This window comes from Cyprinus carpio, chromosome B6, assembly GCF_018340385.1.
Source record: "Cyprinus carpio isolate SPL01 chromosome B6, ASM1834038v1, whole genome shotgun sequence".
Lineage (NCBI taxonomy): Eukaryota > Metazoa > Chordata > Actinopteri > Cypriniformes > Cyprinidae > Cyprinus > Cyprinus carpio.
Genome location: NC_056602.1, coordinates 28,342,354 through 28,359,883, shown reverse-complemented (window position 1 = coordinate 28,359,883; position 17,530 = coordinate 28,342,354). Strand labels below are relative to the sequence as shown.

Below are 17,530 nucleotides of genomic sequence, written 5' to 3'. Positions count from 1 at the left end.
CAGGCAGGTTTGGACAGCTTTTTTTCCCACTTAATTCACTCACTGCCAGGGGCACTGGATGGATAGATAGATTTGGAAAATAAAGTAAAAAGGCACTGGATGGATAGATAGATTTGGAAAATAAAAAAAAAAAAAAAAAAGTTCTATTTTTTTTTTTTTTTATGTTAGAGTGGGTCCAAAAGAAAATAATGCATAAAATAAATGTTAAATATTTTTAACTGATATGTTGAAAAAAATATATATAAATAGCTCTATATAAGGCATAAGATGTATGAATAAGCACGCAGTGTGTGTGATCATTAAGCGGCTTGATCAATGTCTGTGATTGATCGATCGCTCGCGGGCTTTAGGACCCGGATGTGCAGTGAGTCTCAGACAGACACCGGTTGATGATCCGCTCGCGACTCATTCAATGTCTGTTATCAAAGAACAATAAAACGCACGTCTCAGCCGGGCACGTTACACGCGTTTATGCTGTTGTATTAACACTAGTCCTCGTACTCCTCCACCAGAGATAGACCGGGCTGATCACCGCGGACCGGCGCACATCTGCATCACCGGCGGATTCCGGTGAAGAGAGCGAAGCCGCGCTCAGCCGTTCCCCGTCAGTCCGCTTCAGGCCACCGGCGACAGCATGAGCCAGAGGTTCACGGTGACCGCCGGTGACATCCAGGGCGAAGTGAACCAGCTGTTCGAGGGCGATGAGGAGACGCCGAGCGCCTCTGACGCCGCGGCAGCGGAGGCATCCGGGAAAGGTGAGAGATTTATGACGCTTTGACACCTGTGAAGAATAAACTCATCCAACAGCTGGGAATGTGAGACTGCGATATTAATATTCAACACACCACCCTCTGATAGTGTAACCATCTAATGAGACTAAATGACGATATTTACTCTATATGTCACATTTTTCATATTGATCATCTGTTTTATAGTGTAGTATGTACAAAATATATTTCATATGCATAAATTAATTATATTTTTAAAAATACATATTAACCCATAATCAGATCTCGCATCAGTCATTTTTAAAATCTGTAACCCAGTGGTTCAGTAATGCACTAAATTTAATGCTTTTATAATGTCTGGTGCATAATATAATATAGTTCATAATCTAAATGTACTATTATTATTTCATATCAATTCATGCGCGGTTTCATGCATACTAAATTAATATATTATAATGTGAAAGTTTAATATTTCATATAGGCTAGAAGTAACAAATCCATATTAAAACTTATAATCTCTTTATAATTCATATAAATATATAAATTCCCCCTTTTTTATATCTACAAGACTGCATTACTTTTTATATAATACTTAGTGCTTATAAATATAATCTATGCTGATGACAGATTATATTGATATTCTAATGTATTCATATAATATTTCATGTATACTGATTCGTATTTCATACGTTATCAAGGAAATCCATGTAAACTGTATTCTGAACTAGTTTTTATTAGGTTTTATTTGGTTTATATATACAAAGGCTATTTTGACCATATATTATATAATGATATGATCTGATGATATATATATAATATGAAATGCATATTTATAATATTCATCCAATATTTCATATAGATTATATAGATTTTTTATTTTTTTTTCATAAAGACTAAGAAAATCCATATGGCATTGCTGAAACTGTGCTTTATTATTATATCATTAAATGTACTGAACATTGGGTTTTATTTGTCTGTTGCACACTTGAAGATTTTTGTATGTCCAGTGCAAGCATATATTTTCATTGCCTAAGATCAAGCTGTCATATATTGCGTTCATAATCAGTACATTACTCTGAGATTTGATCCTCCTTTGTGTGAGGAAAGAGTCTGCTTGTGTTCATTTGTTCATTACTGCAGTGCCACATCTGACAGAGAGGCCAGTTTGATGTCATATTCCTTATAGTGATGGATGAATGAATAGATGCAGTATGACGATGTATGTAGATCAGTAGCTTGTTGAAATGGTTACAATGTCTTGCCATGTCTGTTAGCCTTAAGTGTGCACGGTTGTCTTCACATAATGGCACTTCTGACGGTCTATTATATTTGATCAAGCCTTTGAATATTTAATGAGGTGAAATGCATTTTAGCCACATTGCGCTGTTGCATGTTTGTTAAATAAAAGTCAGGCGGGATTATTCAGATGCAATCATTAGCTGCTTGATGTTTTCTGTGATGTGGTTTGCTATTTTTTTCTGATATGTATTAAACAATTAAGTGATTTGATGGACGTAGAGAAATGCAACAAAACAGTCTGGCTTTATTATAATGACAAGTAATTTGTCTATGCACACTGAAAGTGAGAGCACAATGCGATGCATCAGAACATGTGTGATCTTAGTTATGTAGAGTGGGATTTTGGAGCAGTGAGATTGAACTGTGGATGGGAATATTTAACATGACATGACTGAAATAGATACTAAGTGACCCACTAAATACTGAAATTCTAGTGTAGGTCTAGTGTTGGTGAGTTTTGGCTTTTTACTAAGGGCTATAAAGCACCCTTTTCAATAACTGCTTTGTAGCAATATGCATTGCAACAATTTGAATTGCACCATTAAATTGTACTACAAAAGTTTTCTTGTGAATACCTGCCTACATGTCCTACATTTCTCTGAATAGTAGCATGATAGGAAGCTTTGCTTCAAAAACTAGTGAGCTGCCTACCTAGGGTGCATTTTAATATATTACAAGTAGGGCTGGGAATCCAATATCCAATATCTAATCCAATCCAATTTTGGGAATTGCAATCCATTTCTAAAATGATTCATGGTCAATTTTGTAAGTTTTTAGAATAATAAATTAAGTGATATAGAATGATTTTTTTTTTAAGTTTCCTTTAAAACTATTCATAGTAAGTTGTAAGTTATAGTGCATTTATAGTTATAGAAGTTTATTAACAGCATTTCAACCAAAAGCGTTATTTATTTTTTTCATTATTTTGAAGAAACTATTTCAAAGTTGTTTATTGCAAGGTTTTGTATGGTTTTTTCCAGTGTTGTAAAAAAATGACTTCATCCCTGAACTTCTGCATTTGTGTTTTACTTTGAAAATAGGCACTTTTCATATTATTTATAAATATTTGATTTAAATAATTCCTTGCTAACTTTTACAAACATAAATATAAATTTTCAAAGAAATTCTATACATGATAAAATCTTTGAATGTTTAACGAGCCTAAATATGCCCCTTTTCTTATTAATGAATTTACCAACTGAATATCAAATGTGTGCATTTTTGTTAAATTTAATTATATATATATATACTTTTAAAATGAATACTAAATTAGTAATAAATCAAAACAATTGTACGTTAAGAATTTTTAACTAAGCAAATATAGCTTTTGATGCAAAGCCTGTTTAAAAAAAGTTATTTGATATATATATATTTGATATAATTATAAAATGCCTTTTTCACTGCATTGCTCAGTGAAAATTAGATTTCTCTTAAACATTTCATTCAGTATTGAAATTAATTGATAAAAATAGCTAAACATAATTAATTTTGGGAATTACTTTACTCAGTTTAATGTATTTGAGTGCATTTATCAACTCTCACATACACATAACACACAGAGTATCTGTGCGACATTTGTGGTTGCTCCCTATCTAGAATGTTCCCCCACTTACGAGGAACATTTTAATTAGGTTTCTTGTTTAGAAGGTGCAAGGCAGCTCACTAGATTGTGGAATAGAGCTTGAGGCATCTGTTCTGATGAGTTCACTACCAAACATTGGTGTTTTTGCCATGTGAAATCCATTGAAGTCACAAATCGAAGACAGTGTCCAGGAAGGTGTATGTAGAATGTCCATCTTTGATTTTCCCAATCCCATCCATAGATATAGAGATCCATACCTGTAGTCTCCTAGAGACGGTACAGCCTTGGAGCTCTCGTCTCCGGTTCAAGTCACCACAACGTTTCCATGACAACTGCATCCTCTTTGTGCCATAATTTGGTGTGTGCTTGAGGGAGTGTTGAATGCAATGATATTAGTAAAACCACAATGACTGCTCTCACCATGCATGCACTGGCCAATAATGCTGCTATATCACCTCCTGTGTCCATAAAACAAACATGAGTTGTCTGAAACCCACTCTGAGCTCTTTATTCAGACGTGCATGGGTGTATTTGTGTGTGAGTCTCTGTATACATGCATGCATAAACAAAAAAATTGCAAAGAGAGTAGGTTATTAGTTTAGTAGTCAGTCCACGTCCATGAGCATCTCAGGTACACTCTAAAAAAAAAGCTGGGTTGTTTTTTCAACCCAAATGCTGGGTTGAGACCGCTGGGTAGGACGTTGGGTTGTTTTAACCCAATTTTGGGTTGAAATTTGGTCTTGATCATAACCCAGCGGCACTGGGTTGGGAACACGGACGTGAAAGAGAGCACACACGTCGTGTTAACATCGGACGACGCCAGTGCGAGAAGCCACCATTTCCTCCTCGTGGAAGAAGCGAGACGTGAGTGAAAGACATTATGGTAAGTAAAGATTAAAAATGTAAAGTTATCATTCATTGTTTATGTCCGGGGAGTGTTTTGAGGCTTCATGAAAGGCAGAAATAAAAGAGCTTATAATGAAAAATAAGCGGACGCGGTTTTCGCCTCAGAAACGGAGGTCTAAATGGCCTCTTTTACTGAACAGAAGAGGTACTTTAAATATAACGTCTGTGAGTGTCTTATGTCATATTTACATACGATTTTACAATATCTGCACTTTTTGAGGTGTGTTTATCTCATTTTTCGTGGTTAAACTGAATGAATTGTTCTTATTTTTTCGCGGTTAAACTGAATGGAAAGGAAACCGCGTTATGTAATAAAGACTAGCATAATTATTTTGAGACTGTTGAAGTGGTAATTGTTAAAAGTAATGTTTTGCATGTAATATTTCAGACTTGTTGAGCTCGTGTCTTTATTGTCCCTGCGCCGGGAGTTAACAACACAGAAGCCTGCTTGTGTGAGGAGGAGGCGATTTTCTCAGCTTCTTCAGAAGACTGGGAAAGATGGTTTTAAGGCAAGTAAACTTCATAATTCCATCATGCTATCGTTTTTTATTTTTTAACTAAGACTAAAAGAATGTTTGTTTTTGTAGATGTTGAAAGCCATATACATAAAAAAAATTAATTCTTTTGAGAATGATGTGAGTTATTTTTAGAAAATAAATGTTTCTGTTGTGTCCTGCCTGTTTACTTCACATTTTGATGCAACAACAGTGTGATTACATGCTCATTTCATGAAAAGCATTGATGTCTGTGTTTTTCATTGCAGAACTCAAACCAATTTTGGAGCTGTCTGATTTGGAGAGTCCTCATTCTTGGCCTTCCTTTCTTAAAGGAATAGTTCACACAAAAAAAAAAAAAATCATTTACTTGCCCTCATGTCATTCTAAACCTAAAAGACTTTTGTCTGTCTTTAGAATACAAATGAATATATTTACTTTTCTCATAATTTCTTTGTTAATCCATTGAGAGTCTAGATAATCTGTATTGTCAAGCCTCATAAATACAGAGTTATTGTAGAAGTAATCCATTCCGATATTTATATATGAATAAATCTTAAATTATATGATACCGAACATGTCTGTTCAGAAGAAAATATTGGTCTCCCAGACTTGCAATGGAGGACAAAAATTAAGAGAATATTAAATATATTTATCTGTGTTCCAAAAATTAGCAGAGTTTGTATGGGTCTGGAACAACATGGGGAGAGTAAATTATGACCATTTTCATTTTTTTGGTGAACTAACCCTTTGAAGAGCAGCCCTCCACGTACATGAAAATTTGTGAGGTATGTAAATGTCATGTCTGTTTTAATGTTCCAGTAAAGAAGTAGCTTTCTGAAAGCAATATATTTAAACAATATTACATGCCCTCAGACTAGTGCTGCCATTATAGCATTCTAGAGCGCTGTGGTAGACTGAGACATTAAACAACCACTGAAATTATCAAAATTATAAAACAGATTATTTACCTATCCTTACGGATGTGAATACTACTCAACATAGATTTTAAAGGAGGACGCTGCCCTTTTCTGGGATGAATGCTGGTCAAAGAAGAGAATGTCCTTTCCTCTAAACTGATGCAACATTGGTTTTAAAGGAGGACGCTGCCCTGGATGATGTAGAAGATGTCCCATGCTGTGCTGATGGGGCTTCTTCATGACTACATCAGTTATGCTAAAGAGAACATGAAAATTGACAGTGATGCATGATCTGTATTCATGCACTATGAAACAAATTGTAAGTGTTTAATTTGTAAAAACAAAATGTTAAATGCTTGTTCTGTGTTTAGTATAAATCGAGTTTACACTCTGTCATTCATACACATGCTCACATTCTTTCACACACGCATGCGTCTGTTAAATGTTATAATATCAGTGTTAATGTTGTGGTTTATTTGTGTACTGTCATGCCAGAATAGTCTGTAAAGAACTTAACTTAACTAATTGTACAATTATTGTATAATAGTGTTTTTGTATATTTTTATACAAAGTAAAATTTGATCTTAAGTTATATTCAACAAATGTTCAATGCTTTATTTATAAACTCTGTAGCTGTTAATGCCATACTCTCCTGCATTTCTTCTTACATGCATGTTACTTTTTGACTTTTATCTTGTTTTTAATAAATATTTACCCTTTGATAGTTATTCTTTGTCTGTAAAAGTGATTTTAAAATGAAGAAGATTTATATGTTTAATGCCTAGCTTGATTTGGGTTCATTTAAGCCTAGCAATGTAGTAATTTTAAACCATAAAAAAGCAACCCAGCATGCTGGGTTAAACATAATAACCCAGCGCTGGGGTTGTCCCTTTTTGACCCAGCAGTGGGTTACAAAATAACCCAAATTGGGTTGTTTTCAACCCGGCAGTTTTTAGAGTGTACGTTCCTGCATCTCATGGGTGTTTGGTGAGAAAGGCCTCGATGAGGATGAAGCATCGCTGCTATTTGTAATGCTATTGCTGATGTTGTTTTTATCGATCTGAGATGCCACCCATGAAGAGGTTTATCTGACCTTGAGGGTCTCCAGACAGTCTGAAAGATTATCATTAAGACGTCCTGGATTTGGCTTAAATTATTCAGTATCTGATTCAGTGTGGCCCTCTCTTGTAGTAGCCTCTTTTTAGTGGTAGATATTACAATAATAGTCAGGAGTATTTGCAGTTAAATTGGAAGAATATTTACTTTTTTTACATTTTCTGAGGTCATTGGTGCTGTCAGTGGTGTAAAAGTCACTGGTGCACTGCTAATTTGGTGGTTAATTCTAATCTCTTCAGTGGTCTCTTCTTTTATATTTATATTATTTAATAATTAAATTATTAATATAACTCTGAGATCATTAACTTTTTGTCTCCACTACTTTTGGAGAAAATTATTGCAGTTTTGGATTTTTTTTTATTTTGAAACAGGACCATTTTCATATTAAGTTAATATTTTATTACAATTCCTTGCAAAATGTTATATTCATAAATGTATGTTTTCAAAGAAAATGCCTTTTTTATTTTCAAGAAAGATGTTGAGATATATACATATATATATATATATATATATATATATATATATATATATACATTTGAATTCTTTATACACAAACAATTCATTGCTTGTAAGACTGTGTGGTTGTTGTGGTGTAATATTTATTTAATTTCTAAAATATCAGTTTGAAAGATTGCATTAATTTATTTGCTGATATTTGTTTATTTATTTTTGTATTTAATGTTTGTTTGTAAAAAATTACAGTTAAAACTGAAGTATTAAGTCTATTTAAAATTGCATTATTCTTGAGTTTGCCATGAATATAGCCTTTGATGCTGATATGGTGTAAAATGATAGATAAATAGTCTTTATGCTTGTAAATGTTTTTAAAAAAACTTCGGTTTTATGAGGTTTCCAGCATGTTGCTATGCAGTTGCTAAGATGTTTGGGTGGTTGCTAGGGAGTTGCTACATTACATATATAAATTGTCTTGGTTCTGGGCTGTTTTATCATTTAACAGCTGAAAATCTGAAGTCTGGTGACTCATGAATGAACAGCACACCTAAACAGTGGCCATGATTTTGAGGAATCCCTCGGGACTGTAGCACAAACATGTGGTCTGATGACTTACATGACTAATTACACTTACTATTTTCTATCAAGCAGCCAGAAATACAGTGTCGTCATTGAAATAATTGGCATATTCCACACACCAGACAGAACTAGCGCCATAAGCTGTTTTTAACCATGTCAGTAATCACTCACATATTACGCTGCCGCACAATAGCTGTGTTCTCCATCACAGACGTGCAGCTAGGGAGTTTAGGCTGCTTCACAAAGAGCGTCTACTGGAGGCACCATGATGGACAAATTCATCTCGATTTAGTGATCGTTTGCACAAAGACAAAGAGCGCTCAGTCGACAAGAACGTCCCACACACTGCGCTGGAAAAACTGTCACTTTGTACCACTCTGGCTGGAGTTTGTAGCTTTGGCAGAAGTAAAGGAGGACTTTGTATGTTTTGCATGGGGACCAAAGCTCTGGCAATGCAATCCGTGTTTTGTGCGCTAAAAACACAACAAGAAAATGCCATTACTGCTTGCACATGTATTAATATGCACAATAAGCGTTCCAGTGGCTCAACTGTAAACAGTTAAATTAATAGTTTTACTGTTTATGCACAAAAAATATCCGGCCCTAAATGTAAGATTCTTATCTATTTGGACTACACACTTTAAGATAAACAAACTAATAAACAATGTAATGTATATTTGTCAGTCATGCATAAATGATGCATGAGCATAAGTAAGATTTCTGTATTAGTACTAATACCCTGAATGTGTTTTAAATGCTCAGGTTTTTCTATTTATCATCAATTAATCCTATTTCTTTCAGTCTTGTACATTGTAGCTATTTGAAAATAGCTTGTTCCACAGCTAGCTTTAGTTTAACCATGCGTTTAAGCTTAATTAAATTCTTAATTTCCAGTGTAACCATAAATTATGTCTTGAAATAAAATTAATTTTAACTGAAATAAAATATTCAGAAACATTTCCCAGTTTAATTTAGCTTAACTTGATCTACTAAAGTAACTAAAACTGAAATTAAAAAATTGTAAAAACTAGGCACAAACTACTAAACACAACAAAATAACTAAAACTGTAAAATGAAAACTGATTAGTAAAACTATAATAGTCACAATGATACTAAAATAAGGCTGTTCTTTTCACAATATTTGCTGATTCTGAACAATATGAATAAATGCATTTTCTAAATATGATTGTTTAAATAAAATCGAATAGATGCAAATAGTTAATAATGAACTATGCTGTGATTTTATTAATTTCTTTCTTTATTTTTTTTTCATGCTATTAAATTGCATAAATCTTCATTTCAGGTCTAAATATTTTTTACCCCCGCCCCCAAAAAATCTTCATGCACATGAGATTTCTGGTGTGCTTTATCCATTTGTGATAATGTTCATATCAAGTGTTTAACATTTTCCATGTTAAACACAATATAGTGGTAAAATATCCGTCCAGTGCAGAAAATGCAGCCAGAGCAGCTTGTATTGTTTTAGCTGATGTCGTGTTTGTCTCCATTGTTGTCATTGGCCGCTCAGCTTGGTTTCATTTGTATAACGCTCCAGAATCAATTGCTGTCCAAATACGGTGGATGCCATTAGCATATTGGGATATGCAGATTGTTTAGCTTTCAATGAGCAGTCCGTCCTTTCTTCATAATGGCACGTCGAGCTGTTTATTTCCATTCAATCCATCGCTGGTGAGACAGACGTGGAAGCGCTCTCGCTATTTTAGCATAATGCTGGTCTGGTGGTGCAGGTTTCCTGTCTATTAGTCTATTGTTTGTCTGTCTGTGTAAACAATCAGTCTCTCAGTCCCAGCAGCCGCTGTCAGGTAATAATGTGGTGATCACGAGCTCTGTGGGATTTACAGAAGGTCAGGATTCACACGATGTGGAAGGTCAACCATCACTCTCTTCTTCTGTGTCTTAAGATTGAGTTTTTCTCTTTTAATCATTTAGTTATTTAAATATTAATTGAAAACAATCCTTTTCAGCTCAAAATAATTACATTATAAAACTATTATTTTAATTATAAAAATATAGTTATATAACATTATTTATTTATAATATTAAATGAAACATCAAATAGTTAAATGTAAAGTGAAAACAATCCTTTTAAGCCAAAAAACACCTTTCATGCATGTTTTATACACACACATTTTAATATTATAAATAAATAAATTAGATTTTCATACGTTATGTGTGTGTGTGTGTGTGTGTATATATATATATATATATATATATATATATATATATATATATATATAATATGCATATGTATATATATATGATTTACTTATTTATTTATAATATTTAATACTTAAATATAATTTATAATATTAAAATGTTAAATTGCCAAATATAAAGTGAAAACAATCCTATTCACCCTGAAATTTCACCTTCATATGTACTGTATATTGTTAATTATTATTATATATATTATATTATATTATATTATATTATATAAAACATTAAATTGTATAATATTTTATGTTCAAAGTGAAAACAATCCTTTTCAGCCCAATTTAAAATGATATACACATCTTTATATATAATATGTGTGTCTGTGTGTGTCTCAGCAAACCAACTTATACTGAAGTCTTGCTTTCTATAATTATTTGATTAAATTTTTTTTTTTTTTTTTTTGACTGCAGTCGTTTTTGTTTTACCGTTAAAGTCATGAAATGATAATTGAATTACCCTTTTCCAGAAAGGACGGGTCAATGAATTGGATTGGATCTACTGATACACACATGCAGAAACACAGACGGGGAACAATATATGTCTGCTAGATATTGATATTACTGTCAGATCACTCGTCTGTGCTGTAATGTCATAACATTAGTAGATCTCTTCACATTGATTTTAGTCTCGTCTAGTCTTGAGATAAATGTTGCTTATCAACATCAGTGACAGGCCTTTCCTCATGGTCATGGTTAGATATCAGTGCTGACCGAATTATATTGCTCATAAACAATGTCTGCTAAATAAACCTGCAGCGGAAAACACCAGAGATCAATTTTAAAAGAGATGCAATTACATTACTCCACCACTCGACTGCATACCAGTAATAACGGTGAAACGAGATTGAAGCCGTCAGAGCAAAATTACTGGTGACTATATTCAAAAAATATATTAAAGAAAAAAGAAAAATATTATTATTATGTTCTTACAATTTTTTCTGAAATTACTACATTTTAACCCCTAAATATGCATTACCATAATGCAAAACATAATTTCCATTATTTTAATATGAAAATATTTAATTTATTAAATGTATAAAACTGTTTATTATTTATATATACTTAAATGTATGTATATATGTAATTTGTAATGGATTTGTTCATCACGGAAGTAATTTACATTGAAAAATGAAAATTAGGATTTTAATTTGCAAAACAGAGATGAGAAAAACAAATCTTCAAAAATAAATGTCTAGATGCATTATTTTGACACATGAGATTCTTTAGGCAATTTTTTTTTGTAAATGTAAATTTTTATTTTATTATTATAATTATTTTCATCTTACTTTATGGTTAAACATGATCTTCAGATAAAGAAAAATTATGTTAAAGCTGTACAGGTAACTTTTACAACATACTCAAAAATTATATTCAAAAATTATATTCAAAAAATTAGCATTAAGAAACGTTTTTTTATTACTATTGCAATAATATATATAATATTATTATTATTATTATTATTATTATTATTATTTATTTTTTTTATTTTTTTTATTTTTTTATTACTGAAGCAAGCACATTTTAATGCCCAAATTCTCAATACTATGGAAAACATGTAATTTTCATTCTGTTTTTAAATGTGCGTTAATTTGCACTTACTATTTATATTTATATAAATATATGTATATATTTAATATGAAAAAAAATGGCAGAAAAATAGAAGCTGCAAATTCTTTATGCAAAATATTTTATTTTATTCGGTTTTATTGTTTTATGTTATTTATTTTTTCATTCCAGTCTTATTCCAGTATCCCTGTATTCAGAAGCGCTCATGTTGATCAGTGTAATGTATGCAAACTGCAGAGGGCAGCTGTGTTCTGCAGGAGCATCAGTTCCCGGATCCAGACTCTGTTCTAGAGTTGGCTATCAGGGGTAGAAGCAGACATGAGGTGGGGGTCGTAGCTGTGTAGATGCTGTCAGCGTCATCATGCAAAGCCTTTATAGGCTTGTTATGTAACACAGCGTCTACACAAAGAAAGGATGAGCAGAAATAACCGCTTGAATCTCAAGGAAAAGGGGAGAGGATTCATGGTTCAGCTACATCAAAGAAAAGACACGCTGTAATGATGTTATGATTCACATCCAGGATCTTACCGTATTGTTACGGTCCAAACGTCAGCAGCAATCGTTCTTGCACTGATATTACCGCCTTGAGCCATTTCTGAGCCTCCCTGCAGAAACAATGATGTGTGGTTTGAATTATTGATAGTGACCGGCACTAAATATTAACCTAGATTTAATCATAATAACTTACTTAGGCCGCCTAATATTGTAAGCTCAGTTCTGTTGGTTTAAATGAGAACACTGAGAGAAATGTGCAATCAAAATGGCTAATAATTGCGTATTTATATGCAAAATTTGTTCTAATGTTGATCCGGATTGTCTTAAAGGATGGATCATGAGCCTGCGGTTAGTAATTAGCATAATACAGCCCAAATCATCTCCATATAAAGGTTTTCCGCACAGTTCTTCTCCTACAGCCGTTCATCATTCTGTTGTTGAAGAGCATGCTGATTCTTTTTGAAATGCATTTAAGCAAGCGTGATAATTGCACAATTGCACATGCACAAATGTTCACGCTCATCATATCTTGAAGATGATTGTTTTAAATGCAGGATATTGGAAATGAATTTGCCTTGTTACGGCAGTGTCATGGAGAGCCATGCTTTCCGATGATGTTCTGGTGTGATCTGGATCATCTCATATGCTGAAAGGACCTTCTGAGCTGTTCGGAGCTGTTGCCTCTGGTTTCATCATTGTCTCTGGGGCTGCTGCTGGATTGTGGTGGCAGGCAGACACTGTGAGCTGCTGCGTGTCTCTGAGTTTCTCCACCTTCATTTACCATTAAACACCAGAAATGAACCTGCAGACACTACAAACTATCTATCTATCTATCTATCGTTCTATCTATCGTTCTATCAATCGTTCTATCGTTCTATCATTCTATCGTTCTATCGTTCGTTCTATCTATCGTTCTATCTATCTTTCTGTCTGTCTGTCTGTCTGTCTGTCTGTCTGTCTATCTTTCACTCGTCCTATTGTTCTAACTTTTTATCTATCATTCTATCAATTGTTCTATCTATCTATCTGTCTATCTATCTTTCTATCTATCATTCTATTGTTCTATCTATCTATCTATCTATCTATCTATCTATCTATCTATCTATCTATCTATCTATCTATCTATCTATCTATCGTTCTATCTATCGTTCTATCAATCGTTCTATCGTTCTATCATTCTATCGTTCTATCGTTCTATCGTTCGTTCTATCTATCGTTCTATCTATCTTTCTGTCTGTCTGTCTGTCTGTCTGTCTATCTTTCACTCGTCCTATTGTTCTAACTTTTTATCTATCATTCTATCAATTGTTCTATCTATCTATCTGTCTATCTATCTTTCTATCTATCATTCTATTGTTCTATCTATCTATCTATCTATCTATCTATCTATCTATCTATCTTATGTACTATCTATCGTTCTATCTATCGTTCGATCTATCTATCGTTCTATCTATCGTTCTATCTATCTAGCTATCGTTCTATCTATCTATCGTTCTATCATTCTATCGTTCTACCAATCATTCTATCATTCTATCTATCATTTTATCATTCTATCTATCATTTTATCATTCTATCCATCTATCATTCTATCTATCTATCAATCTATCATTCAACCATCCTATCGTTTTATTGTCCTATCTCTTCAAACATCTACAAATCTATCTATCTATCTATCTATCTATCTATCTATCTATCTATCTATCTATCGTTCTATCTATCGTTCTATCTATCGTTCTATCTATCTATCTATCTATCTATCAATCTATCGTTCTATCATTCTATCTATCTATCATTCTACCAATCATTCTATCATTCTATCTATCATTTTATCATTCTATCTATCTATCGTTCTATCATTCTATCTATCATTCTATCTATCTATCTATCTAGATTCAAGATTCAAGCAGCTTTATTGTCATGGTATCTTTATATTGCCAAAGCATAGAAACATTTTAAAAGACATTTAACTCAAATATACATAAGAATAGAAGTAGCCTATAGCATATAGAGGTTATATATCTGTATTAAGTGAAACGAAAGTACTAATAAAAATTCCTATAAAGAGACAGGAGAAGGACTGGATCCTGTCATGTCAGTGTGTGTGTGTTGTACAGTGTTTTCTTCCGGCTGTGACTCGTGGTTCTGTTCTGCTGCTTGTTCTTTTATCATGGCAGGACTTGACGTAGCTTGCAGCAGGTTAGAGCTTGTTGAGGTTTCTCCCAGAATGTACGCCAGCTTGTCCTTTTGGTGTATCTGGTTGAAGTCTTTGTGCTGGTTTGTGAATTGGGGGAAGAAAGTTTCCCTAATTTGTGTATAATTAGGGCATGTTGTTAAAAAGTGCAGTTGTGTTTCCACTTCATGTTGTGTGCAGTGTGGACACAATCTGTCTTCTTTTGGCAGCCAGGTCTGTGTCTGCCTTCTCTATAGTGAGGTTATGGTCACTGAGTCTGGACATGGTCAGGACTTTTCTTAGTTTAGGGTCTGCCACTGTGTTTAGGTAATCTGACAATTTATATTCTCTGTTTAGAGACAGATAGCATTCTAATTTACTTTGCTGAGCTGTTGCTTCTGTCCAGTGTTTCAGATATTTCTCTTTCTGTGTTTTAATGATTTGATTTAGTCTAGCATTGTGTGGAGTTTTTCGTTGTACACAGAGAATATTTTTACAGAATTCAGCCTGCAGGGTATCGATTGGGTGTTTGTCCCATTTGGTGAAGTCTTGGTTTGTGAGTGGACCCCAGACCTCACATCCATAGAGTGCGATTGGTTCTATAACTGATTGGATTATTTTTAGCCAGATTCCAATTGGGATGTCAAGTTTTATATTTTTCTTGATTGAGTAAATAGCTCTTGTGCCTTAAATTTTGCTGTTACACTGATGTTTATTACGAGGTATGTGTAACTATCAATATCTTCCAAGAGAACACTGTCAAAATTTAATTTTCAGTTTAGGATTGTCTAATTTACATAAGATTATCATAATTTTAGTCTTGACAAGGCCCATGTTCGACAGTATCTATCTATCTATCTATCTATCTATCTATCTATCTATCTATCTATCTATCTATCTATCTATCTATCTATCTATCGTTCTATCGTTCTATCTATCGTTCTATCGTTCTATCGTTTTTCCAGAGACCACTGGCATTAGTTTATTTTCAGTTTATCTATCTATATCTTTCCAGAGACCACTGGCATTAGTTTATTTTCAGTTTAGGATTGTCTAATTTACATAAGATTCTACATAAGTGATGTCAGTTAATAACAATCTCTCGATTTATTTGTTGAACCTATAATAAGATTTACCTTATTACGTCCAGGAAACTGAAGTTTATCTTTCCATACTTACATAGTAACATTCAATATTTTGCACTTTATCCATTCATTGGACTGTCCATTTAGCAGTTGTTAGTTACTCTTGTCTTTCCCTTTGTTAATAAAACCTGTATACTGGATCTATTGTTCTGTCTACCATTCTAGCATTCTATATTTCATTCTATCATTTTATCTATGGTTCTTTGTATCATTATACTGTATGGTTCTTTCTATTTTGCTCATTCTCTCTGTCTGTGTATCTAACTGTATCTTCACTATTTGATGTGATCAAGAAACTAATGTGTGTTTTATCCATCTAGTGCTCATTCTCTCTGTCTGTGTATCTAACTGTATCTTCACTATTTGATGTGATCAAGAAACTAATTATGATTAAGGAACAAATGTAGAATTTTTTTTTTCCAGTTATTGTAAATTCTGCTTCCTTGCATTCAAATTCAAATTGCAGTTCTGCGTCCTGGTTTGCAACCTCAGTAGGATTCTTTATTTCACGTTGAATTCTGTTGTGCACGACTGACTTATGTTGCTTGAGCTCTTCTGAGCATTTCGTGGCCTAAGGTTCTCCTAACCCTAAGGTTCTCTGTGTGTGTGTTCACTGCTGTGTGTGTGCACTGAGGTGCCCTTGAGCAAGGCACCGAACCCCCAACTGCTGCCCGGGCACCGCAGCATAAATGGCTGCCTACTGCTCTGTGTGTGTGTTCACTGCTGTGTGTGTGCACTGGAATGGTTCAAGGAATGCAGAGCACGATATTCTGAGTCTGGTGCACCCATTTGAGTATGTCATCAATAATAACAATATGTGTTTTTTGCTCTATCTTTGGAACTCAATGAATTTGTAATTTTCCATAGCATATACTCTGGTATTAAGGCACCGTCAGTAGTCTTGCTGCAAACTGTTCTCCTTAAGTGTAAACAGAAAACCCAGTGATGCACCATTCCATGTGTGTGGTCGTTTCGACTGGTTTTAGAATGTATTTAGAGGTTGTCATTCCAGTTATTGTAAAATTCTGCTTCCTCCCGTGCATTTCAAACCTCAAATTGCAGTTCTGCGTCCTGGTTTGCAACCTCAGTAGGATTCTTTAAAGATATTCACGTTTGAATTCTGAATTGTGCACAACTCTGATTCTGAAGCTGTTGCTTGAGGTCTTCTGAGCATGTCGTGGCCTAATGGTTAGAGAGTTTGACTCCTAACCCTAAGGTTGTGGGTTCGAGTCTCGGGCCGGCAATACCACGACTGAGGTGCCCTTGAGCAAGGCACCGAACCCCCAACTGCTGCCCGGGCACCGCAGCATAAATGGCTGCCTACTGCTCTGTGTGTGTGTTCACTGCTGTGTGTGTGCACTTTGGATGGGTTAAATGCAGAGCACGAATTCTGAGTCTGGTGCACCATACTTGGCTGTATGTCAAAAAAAAAAAAAAACCACAATAATCACGATACTTGTTTTTTGCTCTACATCTTTGAAACTCAATTGAATTTGTAATATAGCATATACTCTGGTATTAAGGCACCGTCAGTAGTCTTGCTGCAAACTGTTCTCAGTGTAAACTAGAAACAGTGATGCACATTCATGTGTGGTCGTTTCGACTGGTTTTAGATCAGTATTTAGAGGTTGTCATAGAGACTCAGGTCATGATCTTTCTGTGGAGGAGCTGGGCTGTTTAAATATGGAAACTGTCTCCAAGGACTCATGCATGCAGCTGAGAGAAAGGATGGATAAAGCGATGTTATGACTGCAATTAGCCTATAAAGCAGCCATTTTCCTCTGTTCTGTGTGAAGGAGAATGTGAAGGAGAGCGGCCTTCAGTTTTATTTTTTATCGAAAGA

At 34.0% G+C, this 17,530-nt stretch overlaps 1 protein-coding gene across 3 annotated transcripts in view; it reads left to right on the top strand.

Annotated features, from left to right (window-relative positions):
• Window positions 1-356: 356 nt before the first annotated feature.
• LOC109052155 (solute carrier family 12 member 5-like) overlaps window positions 357-17,530 on the top strand; it is a 152,601-nt gene continuing 135,427 nt past the window's right edge. Inside the window, exon 1 of one of the 3 annotated variants that reach the window (XM_042726649.1) lies at window positions 357-755. In XM_042726649.1, the coding sequence (XP_042582583.1) occupies window positions 635-755 (121 nt within the window). In that variant the 5' untranslated portion in view covers window positions 357-634. The remainder of the gene's footprint in view (window positions 756-17,530) is intronic. The other 2 variants (XM_042726651.1, XM_042726650.1) reach the window with 2 other exon arrangements.